This window comes from Medicago truncatula, chromosome 2 (genome assembly GCF_003473485.1).
Source record: "Medicago truncatula cultivar Jemalong A17 chromosome 2, MtrunA17r5.0-ANR, whole genome shotgun sequence".
Classification (NCBI taxonomy): domain Eukaryota; kingdom Viridiplantae; phylum Streptophyta; class Magnoliopsida; order Fabales; family Fabaceae; genus Medicago; species Medicago truncatula.
In genome coordinates, this window is record NC_053043.1 from 50232855 (window position 1) to 50257604 (window position 24750).

The 24750-nt window shown below is 33.6% G+C and overlaps 2 protein-coding genes across 2 annotated transcripts; one reads left to right on the top strand and one right to left on the bottom strand.

The window, feature by feature from the left end:
- LOC25487937 (N-terminal acetyltransferase A complex auxiliary subunit NAA15) lies at window positions 1-12836 on the top strand. Its single transcript, XM_024777222.2, has 26 exons — window positions 1-306; window positions 1245-1323; window positions 1658-1740; window positions 1829-1978; window positions 2628-2743; window positions 3385-3490; window positions 3839-3910; window positions 4004-4119; window positions 4504-4636; window positions 5005-5082; window positions 5170-5223; window positions 5342-5412; window positions 6319-6373; window positions 6466-6561; window positions 7354-7482; window positions 7598-7680; window positions 7775-8005; window positions 8673-8805; window positions 8883-8990; window positions 9750-9881; window positions 10154-10210; window positions 10397-10494; window positions 10641-10699; window positions 10798-10909; window positions 11634-11734; window positions 12167-12836. Exons 1-26 carry the CDS (start codon window positions 256-258, stop codon window positions 12367-12369), a joined length of 2706 nt encoding a protein of 901 aa, XP_024632990.1. The 5' UTR covers window positions 1-255; the 3' UTR covers window positions 12370-12836.
- Window positions 12837-14714: 1878 nt separating this feature from the next.
- On the bottom strand, window positions 14715-19727 carry LOC11431557 (B3 domain-containing protein Os05g0481400). The gene is made up of 8 exons (XM_003597750.4): window positions 19587-19727; window positions 19221-19304; window positions 17952-18017; window positions 17770-17865; window positions 17369-17427; window positions 17125-17290; window positions 16777-16983; window positions 14715-15499 (listed from the first exon to the last, which is right to left on the bottom strand). Exons 2-8 carry the CDS (start codon window positions 19302-19304, stop codon window positions 14945-14947), a joined length of 1233 nt encoding a protein of 410 aa, XP_003597798.2. The 5' UTR covers window positions 19587-19727; the 3' UTR covers window positions 14715-14944.
- Window positions 19728-24750: the final 5023 nt, after the last annotated feature.

Consider the following 24750-nt stretch of genomic DNA (forward strand, 5'->3'; position numbering starts at 1 on the left):
TGAATGACCCAAGAAGTAGCAAGTGACTACTAGTTTGTAGATTCCTCTCCATTGGGTTGGAGTTGAGAAGAGTACTTAAGTAGGGTTGCACGCTGGCTGCTGTCTCTTTCTGCAGTTTATAAGTAAAACGCAATCCAGAATCTCTCAAATTCAATTCAATTCACTTCATAATTATTCTCATCTCTTCGTCACAACCCCTTTCTCTGTTTCTCTCGCTATTCGCACCTCCCAACTCACTCCGATACGACGACGACAATGGGTGCTTCTCTTCCTCCTAAAGAGGCCAACCTCTTCAAACTCATTGTTGTAAGCTTCCTTTCTCTTCGCCAGATCCAATTTCTTCTTCTTCCTTCCCTTTTTCATAAACCCTAGATTTTTTTTTATGCTTACTTTTTACTTCTTCATAATCCACTAAATTAATCGAATTGGTGATATTCAGTGTTAATTCAATTTCAACCGCTCTCTCTGAGATTATGAATTTCATAGTTTTATTTAAATTAATAATATTTATCACTTTATCAATGTGTTTGTAGTTTACATGAATTAATTACTTGGCTATGAATGAATTACTTAGCTATGCTATCAAATTTATGAAATTTTTTATTTTTTTTTATTTTTATTTTTTATTGAAATTGGAAGGGAATAGAATGAAAATAAGATGTTTGAATTTATTGGTCATTGTTTTTTTTCTTCCTGTTTCTATGGTTCTGTACTTCTGTTTGGATAAGCATTTTATTTGCAGCTTACAACACAAACACTTATCTTATGTATAAGTTATTTTTATAGTAAAAGATAAAATAAAGTTAATTTTTTTTCCGTAGTTATAAGCTGTTTTCGTAATCTATCTTGGAGAACGTATAAAAATAAGCTCAAATTTTTTTATGAACAATGTCATAAGCTGCTTATGTAAATTCTCTCAAACAGTTTCACAAAACTTATGTCAGCATGTAAGCTCAAATAAGCCAATCCAAACAGGTGCAATGTCTCATTTGAAGAATGGGGTTTAGTTTTAGAGTTAAATAGCTACCGTGTTATATGATTTAACTCCAGGGTTATCCGTGTTTTCTAATAGACATGTGTTAGGCTGGGGTTCGGTTTTCCCCATAGGAAAAGAAAAATCAAATGAATGCTTATAATTTTGTGATTAATTTAATAATCATTGTTATTGGGAATTTAGGAGTGGTGAAATGCTATTGTTAGTGGGGCTCTAAGTTCCCTTTTTTTTTTTTTTGGTGTTGTTGCAGAAATCCTATGAAACCAAACAATACAAAAAGGGTCTCAAAGCGGCCGATGCCATTTTGAAAAAGTTTCCAGATCATGGAGGTATGCTTTTTTGGTACTTGCTTCTGCATGCTTTTTCTTCGTGCATGTTTGGTGTCTCGAGGAGTTATATGAAATCACGTTGACACCGTGATTTTGTTGAAGTTTCAAAGTGTAGCTTCGGTGAAAATCGTGGTGGTCTGACATAATTATGCCAAACTCACCGCCAATTCAAACATGCGCCTGTCTTGAATATTTTATTTCTTTGTTATATGTTGGAATAACACAAAACACTTATCTTGTTTTACACAAGCGCTCCTCTCTCCATATCTTAATTATCATGTTTCATTGGGCGTTTTTCTTATTTATGTTTCTGTTTCCCCCTTCTGGTTGATAGAAACTTTATCGATGAAGGGTTTGACATTAAATTGCATGGATCGTAAATCTGAAGCATATGAACTGGTTCGCCAAGGATTGAAGGTACGTTGCCTTCGATTTTGCACCATTTATCAATCTTTCAACTTTTTATCATCTGATTCTCTAAGCTTAATTTTTTACTCTGCTGCAGAATGACCTTAAGAGTCATGTTTGCTGGCATGTTTATGGTCTTCTCTATCGGTCCGACCGAGAATACAGGGAAGCAATCAAGTGCTATCGAAATGCACTAAGGATAGATCCTGACAATATTGAAATCTTACGTGATCTATCTCTCTTGCAGGTAACACATAAAATTCTTGTTTCTATTTTGGTTTACTTTAGCAGTCATACATATAGAAATTTTGTCATTGCTTTCTCTACAGTGGAGTAAACTTGGGTGCGAGTTTTCTTCCACAAGCATCATATTTGGACATTTCCCGAACATAAACATGTTTCTTCATGTTGGTGTTGGTTAGTTTGATATGGAAATAACTTTTTAAAGAACTCTGTTCAACATGATTGCTAGAAATGACACTTCCTTTTATGACACTGCAATTTCCTATCTAAATTTGTTTGTCTCTGAAGTTTGTGGGTACTTAAGTCAGAAATCAGAATGCTACTGTCTTATATTCATTTTGAGTTCAGGATAAACCTCTTGTAGAATATTTCCAGAATGATATATGTAATTGAACTTATGCTGGATTATTAACAATAAAGGCGGGAAAAAAATTTCCCCAATCTTTTCCCATTGTAATCTTCCAATCCATAAGCAAGGGAGTCATATACAATGGGGGGGTTCTCTCATCACGTACGGGAGTCTGTAGCTAACAAATGTTTTGCAATGACATTTTACCATCACATTTCATAATGCACAACCACAGACTTAATGGATTCCTCTCTGATGCACTTATTTCTTATGTGTGATATGATTTTATTTACCTCATTGACAGGCTCAAATGCGAGATTTATCTGGCTTTGTTGAGACGCGGCAACAACTTCTGACTCTTAAGTCAAATCATCGCATGAACTGGATTGGATTTGCTGTTTCACATCATTTGAACTCTAAGTATGATTTTATTTTACATCAAAGTAAATTGTTTTTCCTAGTGATGATTGCTTGAGCTGCCTTTATAATAACTAGCAGCTTAGGACCATCGTTTGTTGCCAAAATTTCTGTTGTTTAATTTGTTGATGCTTTTGCGATAATATATTATGTGATTATTTGCATGTTTTTTAATGGTAAATACTACGGTGGACCTAAGATAATGGGGTAGAGAGGATCACCAAAATATCAAACACATCTTAGTCACCTCTCCTTCCTTTATATTGTAACGGGGTCCACAGAGAGATGTTATTTGAAATTTCAGTACAAAGGGATATTGACTATTGTGTGAAGAGTGTTAGTTAGAAAACTATATTAAAATTTTCAAGGATTTTATAGTTATCTTCAGATATCAATCATAAACTACAGTGGTCAAATTGTGGGGAAAACTATTTCCTCTAACGCCGTTTTTTATTTTCTTTTCGATTTTTCCCTTCCATTATTTTATATGCATAAATGGTGCATAGAAAGGTTTAAATGCCTTTTTTTCAATCTATCATGTCAGTACCTTGGCCTTGGTAACATTGGTGGGTGTTATTGAAATGGAAATCTTTTAAAATTTTATTTTGGTTGTTTGTTGTTCTGAACTTCAAATATGAAACCAGTGCATCAAAAGCTATTGAAATTCTGGAAGCATATGAAGGGACATTAGAAGATGATTATCCTCCAGAAAATGAACGGATTGAGCATGGTGAAATGATTTTATATAAGGTATTTCCTCTGGCTAATTTCTACTATTGTTTCCTGTTGATTGCACAAGTCCTTTTTACATTTTTTTTATTGTTTGATGTAACTTATGCATGCTTAGATTTTGCTATAAGATGATAGGATTTTGAATTGGCTTTTGCCATTTTTGAGCTTTAGTAAATGTCGATGATTACCTTATGCATCATGATAACTATAAAATGAAGCTTTCTCTGCTGACTCTAGTCAAATAATATTTTGTTTGAATGTTATCATTCTGCTGTTACTTGTGCATGTTGTTTAGGGATATGATGTCTTTCATATTGTTCAAATATCAGTATTAATATTTTTTCTGCATAAATCATCTCTGTTCAGGTCTCTTTGTTAGAGGAATGTGGATCTTTTGAAAGAGGTCTTGAGGAGTTGCAGAAGAAGGAGTCAAAAATTGTATGAGTTTTATTTACTGAGATAATTTGATAATGAACTTGTTATGCTTGAAAGACATGATTTCATTACTTGTTTCGGATTATATCTTTTCAGGTTGATAAGCTTGGATATAAAGAACAAGAGGTTTCACTAATAGTCAAGCTTGGTCGCTTAGAAGAAGGCGAGAAATTGTACCAGGCATTGCTTTCCATGAATCCAGACAATTATAGGTGAAATTTCTGGCTAATGTCTCGATTGCAATGCATGTCTAGATGTATTTCTTCTTTATGTTCTCCTACTTTTATTGTTTCCTTTTTGCATTAGCTAGAAGCATAATAGCTTTAGCTCGGATGGTTTAACATTTGTTTCATTTGGCTCCTTTTTGTGACTTTATATTTTTTTATGTGTATCTGGTTTTGTCTTTGATAATGCCTGACCTATAGAAGCAAGAGACACAAGTTTAAACATCTCTGAAATGTTTTTTGTTATAGAATGTTTAGGTCATTTTAATGATATTATGCATAATAATTCCTTTCCAGGTAGTATGTATTGTTTTTTGTCTTGCCTTATTATAGAAAGATGACTAATTATTTGTTCTTCATGTTGATGCTCAGATACTATGAAGGCCTTCAACGATGTGTTGGGTTATATTCAGAAAATGGTCAATTTTCTCCTGATGAAATAGATCGATTAGATACCCTGTACAAAACACTTGGGCAGCAATTTAAGCGGTCATCTGCTGTTAAGGTAGCGCAATCAATGCTTGTATTGTATTCTATATAATTTTTTAAGTTTAATAGCCTGCCTTCATCTTCATGCATAACAATCATCACTTTATTATTTTTCCATATCATCCATGCAACCCCCCTCCCCCAAAAGGAGGCAAGGATTTTGTTGTTAAACCAAAAATGTGGGTAAACTGGGATGGTATACCTTGATAAGCATAGCCGGTGTATTTTTCGGGGGGGGGGGGGGGGGGGGGGGGGGCATCTTTTCACTGATCCTTGCTGCGACATCATTTATGAATTTTGCTGGTCAATGCAAGTAGTGCTATTTGACCGCCTCACCTAAGTTTTTGTAATGAAATTAATCTGATATTATTATTTTTTTATCAGAGAATACCATTAGATTTTCTTCAAGGTGACAGATTTCGAGAAGCAGCAGATAGTTATATTAGACCTCTCCTGACTAAGGTATGTACAAATCCTCTTTGGTATAATGTTCTTCCTATTTTACAAGCTTCAAAATCAAAATGTGATTTCATTTTGTTTCCTTTCTAGGGAGTTCCATCTCTATTCTCAGATCTTTCTTCTTTATACAATCACCCTGGGAAGGTTAGTTTAATTACTTAAATTTGACTGTTCAAATATTTTGTCTTGTTATTGTAATACTGTATATTATGGTGGGTAGAAAATACCGTTGCTTATTTTGCGGGTTCTGATTTTTTTCCAGGCAGACATTTTGGAACAAATTATTCTTGAGTTAGAGAACTCTATTAGGACGACCGGTCAATACCCTGGGAGGTAAGATATACACAATTACTATCAGTCATTCATCGCCTGTGTCTAGCACAAGAATTACGATTACCGTGTTCATGTGGGACAAGGGAAAGCTTATATGTTAATATATTATGAGACTTATATGTTAATATATTATCTGAGACTTCTTCTGAATTCATTTATTCTCACAATTTTTAATTCCAAAATGTTTTATGTAAAATCAATAATTCTTTCCTTCAGAAGGATTAGACGAGTTTTGCATTAATGATATTATTGCAAAACAACAATGTTATTTTACTAAGGTATTAAACATCAGCCTGAAAAACACATTGCTAAGTGCACCATCTTAATTTAAAGAATATTTGTAATTTAAAATATAACACACATTATGCGGATGTGGATTGAGTTGGTTCTATAGTACCCATGCTACCTGCACCAATAACCATAAATTTGTTGGTAATTCCTCACTGTAGGTCTCTCAGACCCATTTAATAGGTAAAACCCTATCTATTTTGGATAATGTTTATGGGTTCCCATTAGGTTCAGGTTCAATTTCTGTTTCTACTGCCCACCTCCAGGATGGTAATACGTATGTATGAATTATGGAAATTGATGCAGCCATCTAATGGTTTTACATGTCACATATGTATTGTGGTTCCCAGTAAATTCTCCTAAATTGAAACAACCAAAATTTTGGCCCTTATAGTTTTTGATGATAGCAGAAAACTTTTCAGAAAAAGAAGAAATAATGCACATCTAGTGGGAGAATAAGCCAAATTGGCTAAAAAGTTATACGTGGTGGAAAGATCCCAGGAAAATTCTATCTGATTGCAACACTAGCAAAGACCTTATAGTTGACACGGAAATTTTGTTGCTTTTGAACTTGTATTTTGTGCTGGATCACTAACCATTAACTATCTTGGCATACAGGGTGGAAAAAGAGCCCCCTTCAACTTTTTTGTGGACTTTGTTCTTGTTGGCTCAGGTTTGTGACTATTTTTGGGGACTTCATATGATACATTTTTTTTGTGTTCTTCCATTTTCTGTTTTTCTTACTCTGAAATTTTATTGGTGCAGCATTATGACAGGCGTGGCCAATATGAAATAGCACTTTCTAAAATTAATGAGGCTATAGAACACACACCTACTGTCATTGATCTATACTCTGCCAAGGTTTATTTATAATTTGCTTTCGGATTGTTTCAGGAATATTTCATTCTTAAATATGCTCTTGCTATATTTGTCTGTGTGTATATGTATGTGTATATCTTTATATTCTAGTCAAGAAAATATTTTAATTAAAGAACACTGTTAACTATGGTTTTCCTAATTATCTTTAGCAAGTGTAAGTAGCATAAATAATTTACAGAGACTCACAACACTAAGAAGTCTAAATCACCAGTTACTGTGAAATATTGCATTTCGATATGCATTTCTTTTCAAAACCTTTGGGCTAAACTGTTTCTATTATCTTTCTCTTGTAAGTTACTGAAAATGAACTTGACATTATGGCTTTAGTTTTAGAAACTATTGTTCGGTTGGCAGAATTACAAAACTCACTTTTAACTTTAAAAGATAGTTGTAATTATGGCTTTAGTTTTAGAAGCTACTCAATCAACTACTTAAAGTAGTTTACGAAAAATATCCTTTTTTTTTTAATTCTTGTTTTTTCAAAAGCTTAGACAAACACATTCTATATATTTCTCTAGTCATTTGAAAGGTTACATATAGTTTCATGGCTAATAAACGGGTTCTAAAAGTTGAAAATGTTTATTGAAGACTACTTTGTTGTATTTTTATTACCAAGAAAAAGGAAGCAGGTTGGATGATTTAATAAGAGTTGTGTTTCATATATAGAGTGAAAACGAGTTGATGTGGTTGGGTTTAGTGATGATCAGTGATTTACCCTGACAGTATAACATACTAGAAAACTGTTGAATAATCATTGCATGTCTTTGAATACAGAGTCGGATACTGAAGCATGCTGGTGATTTGGCTGCTGCTGCTGCATTTGCAGATGAAGCTAGGTGTATGGATCTCGGTGATCGTTATGTTAATAGTGACTGTGTGAAACGCATGCTGCAGGCTGATCAGGTTTTTCTGTCTATTTCTTTGATTTTCATTCGAACTTGATCTTTGTAATTTTGGTAGCTTTCTCTGTTGCTTTTTTCTGACTTTGTTTTTTGTGTAAAATTCCCTTATTGTCCAGGTGGTTTTGGCAGAAAAAACTGCCGTGCTATTCACAAAAGACGGGGATCAACACAACAACCTCCATGACATGCAGTGCATGTGGTCTGTATTTAATGATGCATAGCATTTTGTTCTGTCTTTGCAATGTAGACGTTTCATTATGTGTAACACTGTTTTTATCATCTATCTTACGAAGGTATGAGCTTGCCTCTGCTGAAAGCTACTTCCGCCAAGGGGATCTTGGGCTGTCTCTCAAAAAATTCTTGGCAGTGGAGAAGCATTATGCAGATATTACTGAAGACCAATTTGATTTTCATTCATACTGCTTAAGGAAAATGACATTGCGTACATATGTGGAAATGCTTCAATTTCAAGACAGATTGCATTCGCATGCATATTTTCGTAAAGCAGCTGCTGGAGCTATCAGGTGAATGTTTGTTATCTTTTATATAATTGGTTTACTGTATGAGTTGTTTTATATGCTAATTAAAGTTATGCCGTGCTTTTTGGGTTCGTGCATTAATCTTTATTCCTACACTTGAGTTGCAAATTGTATCTAGAACTGAATAGCAAACTTTCCCCCAATTGTTTCGGTCATGAACCAATTGTCTCAAAAGCTTAAGCTATTAAGTGAAGACACAAATGGCTTTATCTTATGTTTCTAACATGCCTTTTCACACTAAAGGCCTTTGAATTAGAATTATGGACAATGCTTTGGTCTACTTACCATGTGTAGAAATTCAACTTACTAGAAAGGTGTAGATTACAGGGATAAAACTCTAGACCACTTGTCATAGAGGCTTTGATATCACTTCATAAACTAATTATTTAAAAGTTGAAGTTTATTAAGTGAATACACATTAATATATTAATATTATATTTCAAACAGTTTCTCTGCCTTGGTTCTCATAAAGTTTAAGAGTTTTGTTATTTTTGCAATTTGCATATCATTTGGTATGCGCTCATAATTTTGTGGCTTAAAGCAATATCTTTTTGGGACTTCCATAACGGTCCAATTTGGAGTATGTATAAACAAATGGAATTTATTTCTGATCTTGTCTTTGATCGCATGTATATAACGCTTTCCACTGCAGGTGTTATATAAAATTGCACGATTCTCCTCCAAAGTCAACAGCTGAGGAGGATGATGAAATGTCCAAGTTGCCTCCTGCTCAGAAAAAGAAATTGAAGCAAAAACAGAGAAAGGCAGAAGCAAGAGCTAAAAAAGTAATAATAATTTCTGTAGCTTATATGGAACTTGTTGCTGCAGAAGTATTCATGGTATTGATTTATTTCCTTTTTAGGAGGCAGAAGAGAAAAATGAAGAATCAAGTGTTAGTGGGATATCAAAATCTGGGAAACGTCATACAAAGCCTGTTGATCCAGATCCTCGGGGGGAAAAGTTGTTACAGGTTAAATTTCAGTACATATATTGCCCATTAACATTCTTATATTTGCATTCCATGTTCGACATGGAGACCTGTTTTAAACTTCATAATTATACAAAATCAAACTTTCCTCTGTAAATTCACCTATCAACCAATTCTCCCAAAATATTGAGATGAGTTAATTAGGCTTTAGATTGTCTCTAACATGTGACCTTATGCAAAAGCTCTTTAGACATTTTAAGTGCATACTACAGACAATGCTCATGCATACTCTACTTTAAGTTGACCTCTTTCCAATTAGGACGGGGGGACAAGAATGATTAGTTACGACTTGGTCATGGCATCTCTGATACCATGTTAAGCTCTCTCCCACAAAACCCACCATGTTAGGTGAAGATCCATGATTAAATTTATTATATAATATAATGATATATGTAACTAATCCCACTTATTCCAAAGCTGGATTCTCAAACAACATTCCGATACTATTCTGAGAAAATTTGTTTGTGCTTTGTTGTTTTGGAAACCTACTACCTGTTGAATAGACAAACTGCTTTCACAGTTTCATCATCATTATGCAACATGTCATAACTAAACTGTTAAGACCTAACATCAGTGTAGTGGATTCAAAAATTTGGTTTGTCGAATACCAACTTTATCAGGGAAATGCTTAGTGAACAAAAATCATGTGATACATCTGAATTTTTTTCTGATAAACACTTCTTGTTATCATAATTTAGGACTGATATTATCCTGTTCAATTTGCAACTTTTCCCTGCATAGGTTGAAGATCCATTGTTGGAAGCCACAAAATACTTGAAGTTGCTGCTGAAGAATTCACCTGATTCACTGGAGACACACTTGCTCTCCTTTGAATTATACATGAGAAAACAGAAGATTTTGCTAGCTTTCCAGGTATTAATCTGTTAAACATGGTGCCTAGCTTTTTTGTCAAGCATCTTATCTCTGACTTATAGTAATTTAATAAGACCATTTTCCTAGAAATTTAAATTTAAAGAGTTTAAGGGGCTCCTTGTTGTGATTTTATGCTTATCAAGTGAATATTTATTTATTTATTTATTTATTTATTTCGTATATCTTTAGTTTATATAATTTATATTACACTTTGCCATTTTTTGAATATAAGCCAGTCATTCATGCATTGTTCTTTATCTTTCTATTTGTAGGCTTTAAAGCAATTACTAAGATTGGATGCTGAACACCCTGATTCTCATCGTTGCTTGGTATGTTTTCTTCTGTATTCATTGAATTTGGAATCACCCTTTCCTTCACCCCCTTCTTTTTTGTCCCATTTTTTCAGAATATATTGTCTCTCTTATGATCCTCTCTATTGTGATTTTGTTCCTTTCTCCACCAAGGAAATGGATTATCTTTCTGTTGTCATTAATTTCTAAGTATATACATTGCAGATTAAATTCTTCCATAAAGTGGGATCCATGAATGCTCCCGTGACTGACAGTGAGAAACTCGTTTGGAGTGTCTTAGAAGTTGAGCGTCAAACTATAAGGTTCTATAACGCGACTGTTCACATTTTATCTTTCTTGTGTAGTCTTTAAGGGCAATCATATTTACAGTTTTTTAGATTAATTGATGATTTAATACATGCCATAATTTCAACAATTCTAACTTCCTCTTTTATTCACTTGTAAGCAGTCAGCTGCACGGGAAATCTCTTCTTGAGGCAAATAGCCTTTTCCTTGAAAAACATGAAGGTCATACTCAATATGCTATGAAAACATGTCAGTGAATCTGTGTTGGATGTTTTAAGCCTGATTATGAAAGTTTGTGTTTTTTCCCGTTTTGTTTGCAGGTTCTATGATGCATAGAGCTGCTTTTGGAGAAATGATGTACATTTTAGATCCCAATAGGAGAGCCGAGGCTGTCAAGTTGATTGAAGGCTCAACAAATAACCCTGTGTCAAGGTAATGTTCAGTATCTTTTGCTTCATCATGCTATAAAGTACCCTACTCAATATATTCTATCTGTCTCTATCTTCAAACTCATATGACATTGGCATGTGATGCAAAACTGTATATTTTGATTGGTAAGGTTTCCTATATCATAGCTCAGCATGGCTTGACATGGATCAGCTTATTGTAATTAATTTCCTTACTTATCTGTGGTTCTTCTGAGCTGTACTTATCTCACGAGTCCCCAAACAATGAGTGAAATGTGAAGAGTTAGTTTTAGAAAATGATTGTACATGAGATGATTTGGTGTCTTGGAGACGAAGACAAATGTGAAGAGTTAGTTTTCTACTCTTCATTGCTAAATAACAATCCACTTCCCCGTTTCTACTTTTTTATTTGAAAAATTCCCTATTGCTAAAAGGTTGAGGGAAGGAAACAAGGAAGAGTGTCCGTTGGCAAATGGGTAGTTAGTATAAGATCAAATAAATCACAAACTAGTGAGAAATAACTGTTAAAAAATTGAAAAATGATTAAATTAATTGAAAACGGATCATTCAAACATATTGAACATGTGTTATTCTATATCTCAGGGGCTTTGCTGTGTGTAATTTTTAATTGCAAAAAAGAAAAAACTTTCCATAATTCTCTCCTTTTTTACTTTTCTTGTCTGGTTTCGTGTTTAGTTTTCTAATATGTCTAATGGTAATATTAATCATGCAATATTTTATTCTAATAGCAATGGAGCACTTGGACCAATCCGAGAATGGACACTTAAAGACTGTATTGCAGTTCATAAACTTCTTGGATCAGTTCTTGATGATCAAGATGCTGCATTGAGTAAGTACAATCTGGATCAGTTCTTATTTATGTTCCATTAATATTAAGGGTCCACGTTACTTTTCAAGATTAAAATAAATCAGTAACTGCTGTAGGGAGAACAAGATTTTTTATTTTTTTTTTATTTTTTATAAAAGAACAAGGAAAAAGGAAAATAAATGTTTGCTACAAACATACTATTATTTTTAAATCTTGTCATTCATGTATTGGATTGATGTCCTTATGCAATTTTATAGTTTGTGTTTTGACAACATTTTAGATTTGACTGCTTTTATCCCCGCAAAGAAGAATTTGAAGTGTAATTTTACTTTTTACTGAAATTTTAGCTGTTTCTAAACTTGTGTACCTGCCCTGTATGTTAACCTTGTAATGCATCACAAGAACCTCTCATTTCCTCAAAATAATAATCCATCCATGGAAATTTGCTTGCAGGATGGAAAGTGCGATGTGCTGAGTTTTTCCCATACTCTACATACTTTGAGGGTAGTCAAAGCTCTGCCTCGCCCAACTCTGCTCTCAATCAAATATGCAAGACCACCATAAATGGTAGTTCTAGCCATTCACCGGGTGATAACATTGTGGAATCTGTCACGTCAAACGGCAAACTAGCATCATTTAAAGATCTTACTATCTAACAAAGTAGAAGTTCCCACTTCCCAGCTCACCGAGTTTTGGTGCAGGTTATATCAAATTTTGGGAACAAGTCGCGATATATATTTTCTTTGCACAAGTTCTCCCTCTAAACTGATTTGTATTCCATTTGCAAATGTGTATAATTTTATCTTAGGGTTGAATTTTTTATTTGATCGGCTCTTTTCTCGAGGGATGTGGTAGAGCAGGGTCAATGGATTTATCGTCCTAGGTAGCAGGGAGAGCTACTGAAATTTTAAATTTCTGGTCCTGCATACGGCGGCCAGTATACATGAGAGCATGTTGTACTTTTCCATTTGTTAGTTTCTTTATCGTGTATAAATATTTAATTATGTGAAAATTTTGGCTTAGAAATCATACATTAATTTATGTGAAACCGTTGGTTGAGTTCTAGCAGATTTGTAATGAGTTATGATAAAATAAAGACTTATTTCCATTTTTGGCACCCAAGTATTACTATTGTGTGATTTTAGTTTTTTTTTTTTGGCACCCATTTGCATTTTAGTGGTCCTCGGCCTAATTTCCCTCTATTTTGTGCAGATGTTCCAAAATAAATAATACTATGACAGCCAAATTTTATTTTCATGGTCCATTTCTTTTAAATTACATGGAAAAAATAGAAATATGAGGGCACAAATGAAATCCTAGAATTGAAATCCTAAATCAAATTCATTCTTTACTATATCTTCTCATATTCATCAATTATTTTTCCTCATGAATTCTTCACCTAACGGTTATGAATCGGGATATGCCAGTCAATATTCAAGTTCTTCATATGTTTTCTCATCCCACAATTTGTACAATAGGAGAGTATAAAAGTGTTCACGTGCTCTTTGATCTCTGGTTGGGCATGTGGAAATTTAGGAAAGATGAAAATCTTATGCATACTCTCCTTTGTAGATTTTCATGATGGTTCCCCAAGAATTCTTTTTATAATTTTTGTTTATGTTTTATTCAAACAAAACTCAACATATAAACAAGAGTTGAGTTGAAAAAAATGTAAACAAGAGTTGGTTGCCATGTCATTTATTTTTGCCACATACGCATAATACCAGGAAAAATTGAGGTAGAAGACTTCGAAACTGCAAAGAGGAAAAATTAAGGGTAAAATTGCTCCAAAAATAGTAAGACACTAAAAACACACGATCATGACACTTGATGGGCCAAGCCAAAAATAGAATCAAACCTATATAAAACTTTTTTTTTTGGTCAAGTAGTGCCTAGTGGTTAGTATTTACCTTTTTTCAAGATGAATAAACGGGGTGTCTGGAGTTCGAACCCCGACCTCTGCATATAACAATGCATGTCTCTGCCAACTGAGCTATATAAATTTTTTAAATGACACAAAAGATAAAATAGTTTTAATTCAATTCAAGTCTTTACATAATTGTGTTTTTCTCTTGTCTTTCATTTTACTCAATCAAATAAGAAAATTTCACCTGTTTCTTTTAATTTTCACTTCTACCAAACATTCACAAAAATCATTCTCACGTTCATTCTTTAAATTCTAACATTGCACTTACTTTTCCAATCTAAACAAAAGCCTTCATACCAATATTTCGAAAAATGTCACCGTTTTCATTAAGATATAAGTATAGATAAACTTTGGATTTTGTATATAATTTATATTACACTTCGACAATTTTTTTTATCGGTCTTTTAATTACTTTTTTTCTTTTCTAAATTGGTCGTTTCTGTTGTATGCATTGTTGATCTTTTTCACAAGTTAGGTTAAAAAATAGAACGAATAACATTTTAATATTGAGATAACTCATGTAGATATGTAAGATTCTTTCATTTTCTTTCTCCTCTCACTTATTCTTTAAATATAAATTACTAAATCCAAAATCCTTAGAACCAGAGTATCTAATTTTATACAGCAGTATCTTCATTTATGAAGCATTCACAAACCTAAAACAATAATTCATCTCTATCATGGGTTATCCGCACAATCACAAAATATAACATAAATGACAATAGTGTAAGAGGAGCAAAGTTTATGGTCTAACGATGCAAAAAAAATGTAACATAAAAGACCAATTTATAAAATAAAATAAATTGCACGACCAATCCAAAATAGTGGTCAAACTTAAAGGACGGTTGCATAATTTTGCCTTTTCTTCTAAAAGAAATCTTGCATAGCCAAAATAGGTGAATATAAAAAGCTAATCAGTTATATTCATTTGTTGCTTTACCTTTCCCATTCTAAATGCACCCAGATTTGAAGAAGTGCCTTATTCATTTTTAAAAGTATGTTATATAGATTTAAGAGTTTAGTGATAAGAAGTAACTCCAAGATTGACTAGGTGGGAGTAGTTAAGGAATTTAGTGATAAGAAATAAGAGAATACTAATTATACTAACTTTGAAAATCCATTCTGCTACATATATCAAAACAGAAGCTCCACTAAATAAAAGTTTCATGTTCCTAAAATGCAATAAAATAAAACAATATCACCCATAACAAGGGAACAAGAGATGCTCACTTCTTATGCCAATCAGTATTTCAAACAACCTTAAAATGATCAGTATTTCATAACCTTTTAACTGGTCTCCAAGACTAACCTCTCTTTCTGAAAAACTTTGGAGCTCGAATTTTCCGAGGTTTTTCTGCAGCAGGTTTGCTTGCTTTATCATCTAGCTTAACTTTCTTTAGCTCAACATCAACATCCTCAACAGGTTCTTCCTTCCTCTCTGAGTCAGTCTTCATTGCTTTAGCATTATCTTCCAAAAGAATCTTCTTAGATACATCACCTTCTTTTGCCTTCCTTTTCTTGTTTGGCAACTTTGTAGCTGCCTCTGGTTTCACTGTTTCTAGGTGTGCATCCTCTTTTGGCTCAATTGCAGTAGATACATCAGATATCTTTTGCTTTTTGTGAGAAGATCTTGTTGTCCTAGAAGTTTCCTCTGATTTAACAGTTTCAGACTTTGGCTCATGTGTAGGTACTTTAGATACCTTTTGCATTCTAGTTTTCTTTGTAGCTTCCTTTGGTTTCACAGTTTCAGATTTTTTTATTGTTTTGGATGTGCACATATTTCCATCTTCCACCAAAGCATCGCTTTCTTCTTTTTCTTCCTCTTCATCTATATTTTCAAATGCTCTAACAATATAAACCTGCAGTAATGTATTGTCATGAATATTATTTACTTCCATATGAATTCTGTTAGGACACGATATCATCATTCGATCCACCTTGCATATAAATGCTTTTTGTTTCTACTGGATGTCTTGATTAAAGCAAGCATATAGATAATATGTGTCATTTCATTACCGAGAACATTTGCAAACAAAAAAAAAAAAAGGGCCTGGCCAGCAGTTTTAGAGAACATTGCACACAAAAAAGCAAGCATACACTCCATTCGGTCTCAAATATAAAGAAATGTCCACTACTTTCATATTGAATACTATTATACCTAAATTATCCTTCAATAAATTTATATTTTTCAATAAACCTTTCTTATAGAACAAGTTTCCATGATGGTCAATTTGGAAAATACATTTACTTTTTTTTATTAGTTTGAGAAAATTAAATGAGACTAACTACTTAGAATTTGGCCTGACTGTAATTTCAAACCTAAAAGTAAACTCCAAAAGCTAGCTCATAGGAAGAACACTATTTCCTACTTATAACAATTATTTTGGACATCACTGGTAAATGTGAGATCTCCAACAGACGCCTTTCACACTCAAGACAAGACATCTGGAGCATGAATGTTGCAAGTTAGGACCTTTACAGGTGGTGTGATAAGTGGTGGCTCAGCAACACATATGACATAAACTCTGATACCATTTTAGAATTTAGAAGGGTCTAACTGAACCCACAAAAGCTATGTTCAAACGTATGAGAGTTTCCCCTCACTGGTAACCATTATTTTGCCTATTTGTTTATTCACAGGTCATTACTATATTTGGAACTTGGCCTAACTCAACCTCAAAAGCTAGCACATGAGAAAATAGGTAAGGAATTGCTTAACCCTTGTAAGAATTAATTTGGTCTTGTCTCTAACTGATGTGGAAGCTCAATAAATATATTTATAAAACCTTTTAATTTGGTCTTGTAAGATTTTAAAATATTACAAAAAGGAAAAACCTTGAACTCAAGAAGAAACTCAATATCAAAGGCGGGTGTTATAAATAATTTCAGAATTCTGAATATCAAAGTTCGTTAGTGGTAGTCCATTTGAAAGTATTCCTCCCACAGTTTAGTTTTGTCAAAAACAAATCATGGACAACTACCAAAATAAGTTAATTACTTAATTATTTTGACCATCAACTAACATTTTCACCAAGCTGGTTTTAGTTATTATTCTGTCTATCACAATAGATTGATCGGGCAAGTATAACAACCTTTGAAGTTATAAGAGAGTTGGATAATCAGCAACATAAAGTACCTTAAATCGTGCTGCTTCAACCAATTCAAAAACTACTGCATCACCATCGTCCAATTTATGTTCCAATGCAAATCCTCTCCAGCCACCACTAAGCCCAGTTTTACGGGCAAGGTAAACAGCATCATATTCCAAGCCTTTTTCATCCTCTAAAACCATTGTATAATCTGTCTTTGGAAGATGTTCCACACAAAATCTACTGGGAAGACCCTGACAAAATAAAGATAATATATATTAGGAAGTACATCATATGTTAAATTAATTGATTATAAATAATGTTAACATTGAAGAATGAACAACAAGGTTAACAATGTGCAGGCAATATATAAAGATGTAAGAGCTGAAACCTACCAACCAAAAACAGCTATAAACATGAGACCGGAGCATTGACTTGATAAATATTGGATTCGAAGACTGCAAATTGATTTGGAGTGCCTCTGCCGCATCCCAAGCACGCTTTCTTTCTTGAGCTGTAGCTACTTTGATTTCATCCAGTGGCCTTGCAGCATAAGCGTAACTGAGATTCCCATAACCATGTCACTAACATTTCAATCAGCAATAAAGACAAGTCATGAGTAATTAGTTAGTTAACCACCTTCCCCATGATGAACTTGACCTTGCCCTCCTCCGCAACTGTGGAAGGTCTGTGCCAAACTGTATTAAAGTGAAATATATACTGTCAAATAGATATTTCCGCAAAACTATTATGTTGGAAAACAATGCTGAATATTTGAATTCAAGAATCAAGGATTTCTCAAAGGAAAAAAAAAAAAAAAAAAAAAAACCACACAACACTGATTCTTTTGTCTTGGGGAACAAAAAAATTCAACCACATAATCCTAGTATATATTTTTTTTCTACTACATCCATTCATACTAGCTTTAGATATTCCACTATACAAAGGTGATTCGATCTTCTTTCTTGAGTCAGAGTCACACTTTATGTTTGATTCATTGCATAATGATAGTTTGAACTTTGCAAGGCAACACCGCTTACCTCTTCAGCATACGAAGGAACTGAGTTTCTGGCACGAGAAGAGCGTCTAGGTTCCAGAACAACATTAGTCTTTGATTTTGGTCTGAAAAGACGATTCTGCACAGAGAAATAGGGAAAGCTAAGCCAGACCAAATGTTGGTTCTTTACAGAGTAAAACCAAATAAAAAACATTGCAAGTTTACCGTGGATTTCTTTGCTGGACTTGCGATTTCAGTCAATGTTTTGGAAATTTTTGAGATTCCTAAATCCTTGAGAACAAAAGGGGATATTATGTAAAATAAGCAATCATCAAAACAGAACAAAATATAAGACACTAAGGCTTTGTTTGGGAGTTTGGAGGGGAGGGGAGGGTTTTGGAAAAAAGGAAGGAGCAAATGGAAGAAATAGAAGACATTGGGAGGAGAGGGCTTTGGAGGTTAATTTTTTACTCATAATAAAAGGAACTCAAAAATTGTATTGGGGGAGGGTTTTGGGGGGTTATGGAGGGTTTATATGAATTTTTCAAATTCAATCTATGTTCTTATAATATTCTTAAAATTAAAAGTATATTAATCATAAGTATTAGTCTGTTCTTTCAAACCCCCAAAGCCCTCCCTTCCCTTCCCCTCCAAACTCCCAAACAAAGCCTAAGACTATGGTAGTGGTGAGGGACACAGGTAGTGTGCATAAATCTATAGGTTCAAACCTCATTATCACAACTACTATCAACATTGTAATAGAATCCAACTACGAAGTGTGGCCGCAACCTCAAGGTTTTTTATGATCTTGTAACGCGGTTGAGGTTGCATCAGTCACATTTGACAAATAATTCCATTATATCAAGGATCACTTAACGAACACAATTTATAACCATGATATAAACCAACATGAAACTCTTGAATATTTTACACAGACATTTACACTACTCAATATAGGCCACAGCATCAAGTTTTTTATGTTTCTGCGAGCTGACCACGACAGCCACAGTTGACAACTATGTTGGCAATATCAAGGATTGCAACACAACCACAATTTAAAACCATGACTTAAACCAACACGGAAATCTTGAATTTTTAAACAAGCATATATACTACTCAAAAACTTTAAGTGATCGAGTTTTTTGATATATATTACTCAATCAGGTTTTAAAAATAACCCGCAACAACATTTTAGGCCACACCATCAAGGTTTTTGATGTTTCTAAAACCGCAAGACATATTTGTCAAATGTGGTTGATGTAGATTCAATTGCGGTTGTAGAAACATGGAAAACCTTGATATTTGTCAAGTTTTTTGAAAACTATTTCTTTAATATCAAAGATCGCAACACAACCGCTATTTAAAAACCTCGATTTCAATCAACATGAAAGTCCTAAGCATTTTACACATGCATAATCACAGTTTTAAGCCATGATTAAGGTAAAGAAATGATAATTACTGATTAAGATTATCTTAAAACAAAGTGGTGATTACCTCAAACCTCTTCTTGTTTTCCACAAGTCTTTGTTCTCTAGCCGCTTCATAGTTGTTACTGGTAGTGGAACAACCCTTTGCCATCTGCTTACACACAATGATTCAACACACAAAAAAAATAATTAAACTTTTCATTTTTTTGACAGAAAAAATGCAACTGTTTACAAAAATGTCAAAAACCCACTTGCTATTTTTCAATAGAAATTCAAAAAGTTAACATTTTTATGATAGCAGAAAATCTTAAAAGACGAAAAATGAAATCATTAAGAATTTCCATTTCTTGAGCAAAAAAAAAAAAAAAAAAAAAGGTTCATTCATTTGAAAAGATGAATAGCGAAAGAATGTAGAAGAATGAGTTTTGAATACCTTGATTGAAAGAAAGAAAAGAGAATGAAGAAGAAAAGGGTTTAACTATAATAAAGGAATATGAAGAGGTGGAAGGGGCAATATTGTCTTTTGGTAAGAGTGACTGTCCGGTCCGGAATAAAAGGCACAGTGGAAGGAGGCAATTTGATTTTCAAATGTTGTTTCTTACCGCGTTGTTGTATTTCCCAACCCTTTGGGAAAAATTACATTTTTGTCAAATATATTAACCCCTTTGACAAAATTTAATTAATTAAGTGATAAAAGACTTTAACTCCTTCATAAATGGTCATCAATTTGATCCCTGGGTAGTACCGTAAGAGAGAACTCACCTTGTTTGACCTATATGTCATTTAAATGACGATAGAAATTTTGTTCTTTTAATCAACTTTTTTAATATGGTTTATTTTGGTGGAAACATTGTTGGATGAAATAAAATTTAAAACATTATTGAAAACATTGATGAAAATAAGTTGTGTTTTAGCTTTTTAACATGAACTTAAACGCTGAAAACGAAAAACTGTTTTGTCTCGCAAAAAACTACATCAATCAAACCAACTTAAATTGCTTATCTTTCGATTTTTGTGACTTATAACCTCAAAACTGAACCATATTACAATCGTGAACACCTATATTTGCACTAGTATAAATGAATGACATAGAATGGTACAAAACATTTTTGCATGCATACGCTAATTCCCTTGTTAATTAAACCACACGGGAATATATTTAACACCGTGCATCCCACATGGTTTGCCTACATCGCAATTTTGTAGTATTTAAGTCATTTTCCTCGTTTTGATAGTTTATAAAGAGAAAAATAAAACAAATGTAAAAGAGTATAAATGCAAAAATCATCACTAGTTATTCTTTATATTGCAATCAAAGTCCACGTTATTGAACCAAGTTGCTTGGGCTCCAGTGGTGAGGAACTCCTTCCAAGGATGCATCTGGGGAATACCGGGTTCGATTCCCAGGGGGAACAACGCTTGGCCAGTGCGCGTGCCTCTACGCACGAGCCGGATTAGTCGCCCACCAATGGTGGGTCGGAAACCGGTGCGAAAGCAAAAAAAAAAAAAAAGTCCATGTTATTGCATTTTCCAATCGACATTACAGTGCGAGAACAAAATGTTATCACTTGATTTCCAACTTCAACCATGACATGAGAGTGCTAGCCGCTGCATTGATTACTATAAGGAGATGTGTATTGATATCAGATTATAATCTATCTAATATAAAGGGCTTGGCTTAATTTATATTAATTTCGTTTCTTGAACTTTACTAATTTGATGATTGCTTAGCTCAAATGCAGAACAAAGAAAGAAAGGATGACATGCAATAGCTAGCTATGGTCTATGATGCACTAATACTTCATTTTTTCTCGTGTCGTGTTCAACACTCTCCAATTCGATCGCACACAATACTAGCATAGTATCAGAGACTCTTTAAAAATAAACTAAATTATCCATTTTAGGTAAACAAAGTGCACGCAAAATCATCATGTTGTTTATTTGACATCCTAACTATGTTGATACTCCAAGGAAACAATAATTATATGCAGCACACTCATATACTATTAATAAAAAAGTGTAAAAATACAAAAAATGGAGGGCCAAACCCTTACCTAAAAAAGGAGAAAGAAAATTAAGAAAAACAGTAATAGCTAGGTTGTTCATGCAGAAGATCCTTCACTGGTTTTTCAACATTTGGTTCCTCACGTTGAATCACTTGCACATGAACCTCATGATTCTTCAATGTGTGACCACCCTTTTTGCTCCAAATCTCCTTCACAACAAGATCATGATTGATCTGTTTTGTTTACTTTTATCCTCCTTATTCAGAATTCCTTTTCCCATCATGCACTTTAGAGATTTATATATATAATAATAATAGGAATTAATTATGTATTGATCCAAGTACACGTGCAATAACTAATGTCTTTCTTGAATTGATAAACTTCTTGCTGCAACCCAAGTGGTAAAAGACTATAAATCTGAACACAATAGGTCTTGGCCGAGCGACCACCATAACGAGCATACAAAAAATCACCTTAAAGTGCATAAACATAGAGAAACTGAGCGTAGCAAAAGGAAAATCATCAAGCAGAAAACTGAATATATATTCATACTTGTCTACTGCAAAACAAAACAAATCATGTGAAATTAAAACCAACCTTGTACTGTTGCTAAGTTTCTCTGCATCAAGGTTCCACAGCTCTAATAGAAATTCTTTATTGAGAGAAAATGAAGGTTACACATAGACTTATCAAACTTCAATAGTAAGACATACTTGAAACAAGCAGGCTTGGGTATTATACATTTTTGTTTGCAAAACCACTGAAAATTCATAAGCTCAACAATTACTAAGCATGTACGCGCCGTGTTAACTGATTTGGATTGTTAACGAAAAAACTAAAGAACGATATTATTATACACATTGGTATGTATATTTCAAGCAGAATGTAATGAAGTTCGAAAAGAGATATAATACAAGCTAAAAATAGAGCACATTCAGTAAAGAAAAAAAATATCATTCTTACAATTGAAGTAGAAACAAGATCAGTTTGCAAATCGAAAAAAGAGTAAACGTTGAAAATAAAATTGATAAAGCAATTTGTCAAATACTTGATAATAATTATGATTTGAGCAGTGGACAAATCACTTTGTATACAAAGGTAAAAACTCTAATAACCATAGTCATATAACAAGAAAAATAACTAATTATTTAATCCTCCTACCGAAAAATGGCTTTCCTTGTAAATTCCTATCTGACAACAAAATTGCTCTCCTTTAATACCAATATCCTCAATTATTTGGGTGCTCAAATCAACACATGCTAGTTCATCACTTTTTCTAAAGAAAATATATCCCTTCTTCCCAACTCCAATTAGGGGCCACCCGATAGAAAGTAAAGAGCCAAAAGTAAATAGTTTGGTCCATGATTCCTTCACACCGAGTTCACCTAGAATTGATATGTTAAAAGGAGTATTGCCGTAATGATTTGAGATCAAAGCAATTGACCCATTTAACACCACCAAATATCTCAAATTGAAGCCAAAACTAGGGTTTTCATCCCACGGGTGTTGTAAAGAACACCTGGTTGCTCAAGTCAAATCACATCATCAAACATTGCTCATTATCCGTAGTATCCAGGAAATGACACATTCCATTCATGTACACGTCGAGACCTTGCTCCAACAGACCATAATACAAGATAGGCATATCGATGTCGAGTATCTTCCAAGAGTTACTTTTTAGACTATATATCTCAAACAATGGGTCATAAGATACATCGTTTGGTTGCAAAGAGTCATATGTTACATACTGAAACACCTTAAAGTCATCTCTAACTTGGTCATAACCAAACCCACTAAATTGATACCTTGTGTACCGGGTGTATCGTATCGGTCAGGGTGTCCTGCTCCAAACTCGTCAGGGGCAAGAGGAATGAGCACAAATTCATCAGTAGCAGGATTCCACAATACAAATTGGACCTTATTTGGATCTGCTACTCGTCTATGTTGCTTGAGGACAAAGAGTGCCGTTAACAATAGTGGAACCCAAAATACGAAGATTACCATCATCCTCTTGAAATGGAGGTGGAAAATTTAATTTGAAGCTATTCTCAATCCTCTCATTAGAGAGCAAACGCAATTCTGCGTGGTAAGGATAATCAAATCTGTCAGGCAGTTCAGGATGATGTATGACGATCATCATGAGAATCAGAATTGTTGTCATTATTAGATATGAAATGGTTGCGGTACATGGTCATGAAATGAGAGTTTTCAAACAAGATGGACCATGATTTGCGTACGCATCCAAAAAGCTTCAATTTGATTGGCAGTTTTGAAAGAACATAGAATGCAAGATCATCATGTATATAGTTGTTGCTGCTAATCTTTTTTTTTTTCATCTGTGATAGCAACAGCCGCATTGGAGGACTTGATTTCCTTATCCATCAGACCAGAAGTTTCAGAAACGGTACATGGTTGCTTTGAGAGTGATTTTCCTATTCGCTTGAAAAGGGTGAAAGAAGTTTATCCCGAATGTGACTGTTGAAAGAGTTGTTTTAGAAATGGAAAAGGGTTTGCTGGTGAGGTTAGTATATGTGACCTTTGCTTAGAGGGGAACGTGAGAAAATGGTGGAATATGTGGTAGGGAAGCTAGATTGAGAAAACTCTTTAAAATAGGAAAATAACAAAACCCTAATGAACCAAAAATAACAAACCAAAAACAAAACAATTAACTAATAAAATTTGGCTGAAATAATAAAATACTATGAAACCCTCCCACATCAAACATGAATTCAATTCTATGAGGATTTGGAGAAGATGGAGTCCATTTCATTTGTATTAATTAAAATACACATACATACCTCAGTCAAAACAAAATACTAGTACATACTATATTCATTTTAATAATTATATATTTAAAATCAATTTTGATTCCAACAACATAAGTTTAGTCAATAAAAATCACTTTTAGGTATACAAACATAAATTAATTCAATTTTAACTAACTTTTAACCAAAAACAGTTTCACCAAAATAAATTCTTGCAACCGTTGAACCAAACACATTGTTACAAGTGTTAGAAATAGAGTTTTCCTATCACTCCTTGTGTTAGCTTATTGTAACAAGCTTATTGTAACTGAAAGATGAGTCATATTCCTTCCTATTTATGTGTCATCTACTAATCCATGCAAAATGAGGTGTACCGGTACTCCTGTTTCTTATTTTATAAATAAACGATCATTTTTTATGTAGTAAATAGCTATTTGTCAATATTTATATTTTATAGAACATCATTTCATAAGAAAAATCATTTAATTGTTGAGTTTTTCTACTTGCACCCTAGTTAATCATGGTTGCACCCCAAAATGACAAGATTACCCTTTCATAAAATTTGATTTTCAAAAAGCCTATTCCTTCTTTTTTGGTTACACCCCAAAACCCTTCTTCCAAAACCATAATTCTCCAATCGATCGATTGTGTTATGCGAAGATTTTCAAAACCATACTTTCTCACGTCCATTCATGATTTCAAAGAAAATTTGAAGCAAATCAGGTTAGCAAGTGTTGTTCTTCAATCGATTGTGTTTTTCTTGTTATGGGTTCTCAGTTCTGATTTTGTGTTTTCCTTGTTCTGCGATTCACAGTTCTCCGATTTT

What these genes read in the sequence shown, in the direction of transcription:
- LOC11431557 (XM_003597750.4), bottom strand. Translation starts at nt 19,304, where the DNA reads ATGGCAAAGGGTTGTTCCACTACCAGTAACAACTATGAAGCGGCTAGA. An exon ending in AAAACAAGAAGAGGTTTGAG is followed by an intron (nt 18,018 to 19,220) that starts GTAATCACCACT and finishes TTTGTTCTCAAG; the next exon opens with GATTTAGGAATCTCAAAAAT. An exon ending in TTCCTTCGTATGCTGAAGAG is followed by an intron (nt 17,428 to 17,769) that starts GTAAGCGGTGTT and finishes ACTTTAATACAG; the next exon opens with TTTGGCACAGACCTTCCACA.
- LOC25487937 (XM_024777222.2), top strand. Translation starts at nt 256, where the DNA reads ATGGGTGCTTCTCTTCCTCCTAAAGAGGCCAACCTCTTCAAACTCATT. An exon ending in TCACATCATTTGAACTCTAA is followed by an intron (nt 2,744 to 3,384) that starts GTATGATTTTAT and finishes ATATGAAACCAG; the next exon opens with TGCATCAAAAGCTATTGAAA. An exon ending in CTGATTCTCATCGTTGCTTG is followed by an intron (nt 10,211 to 10,396) that starts GTATGTTTTCTT and finishes TATACATTGCAG; the next exon opens with ATTAAATTCTTCCATAAAGT.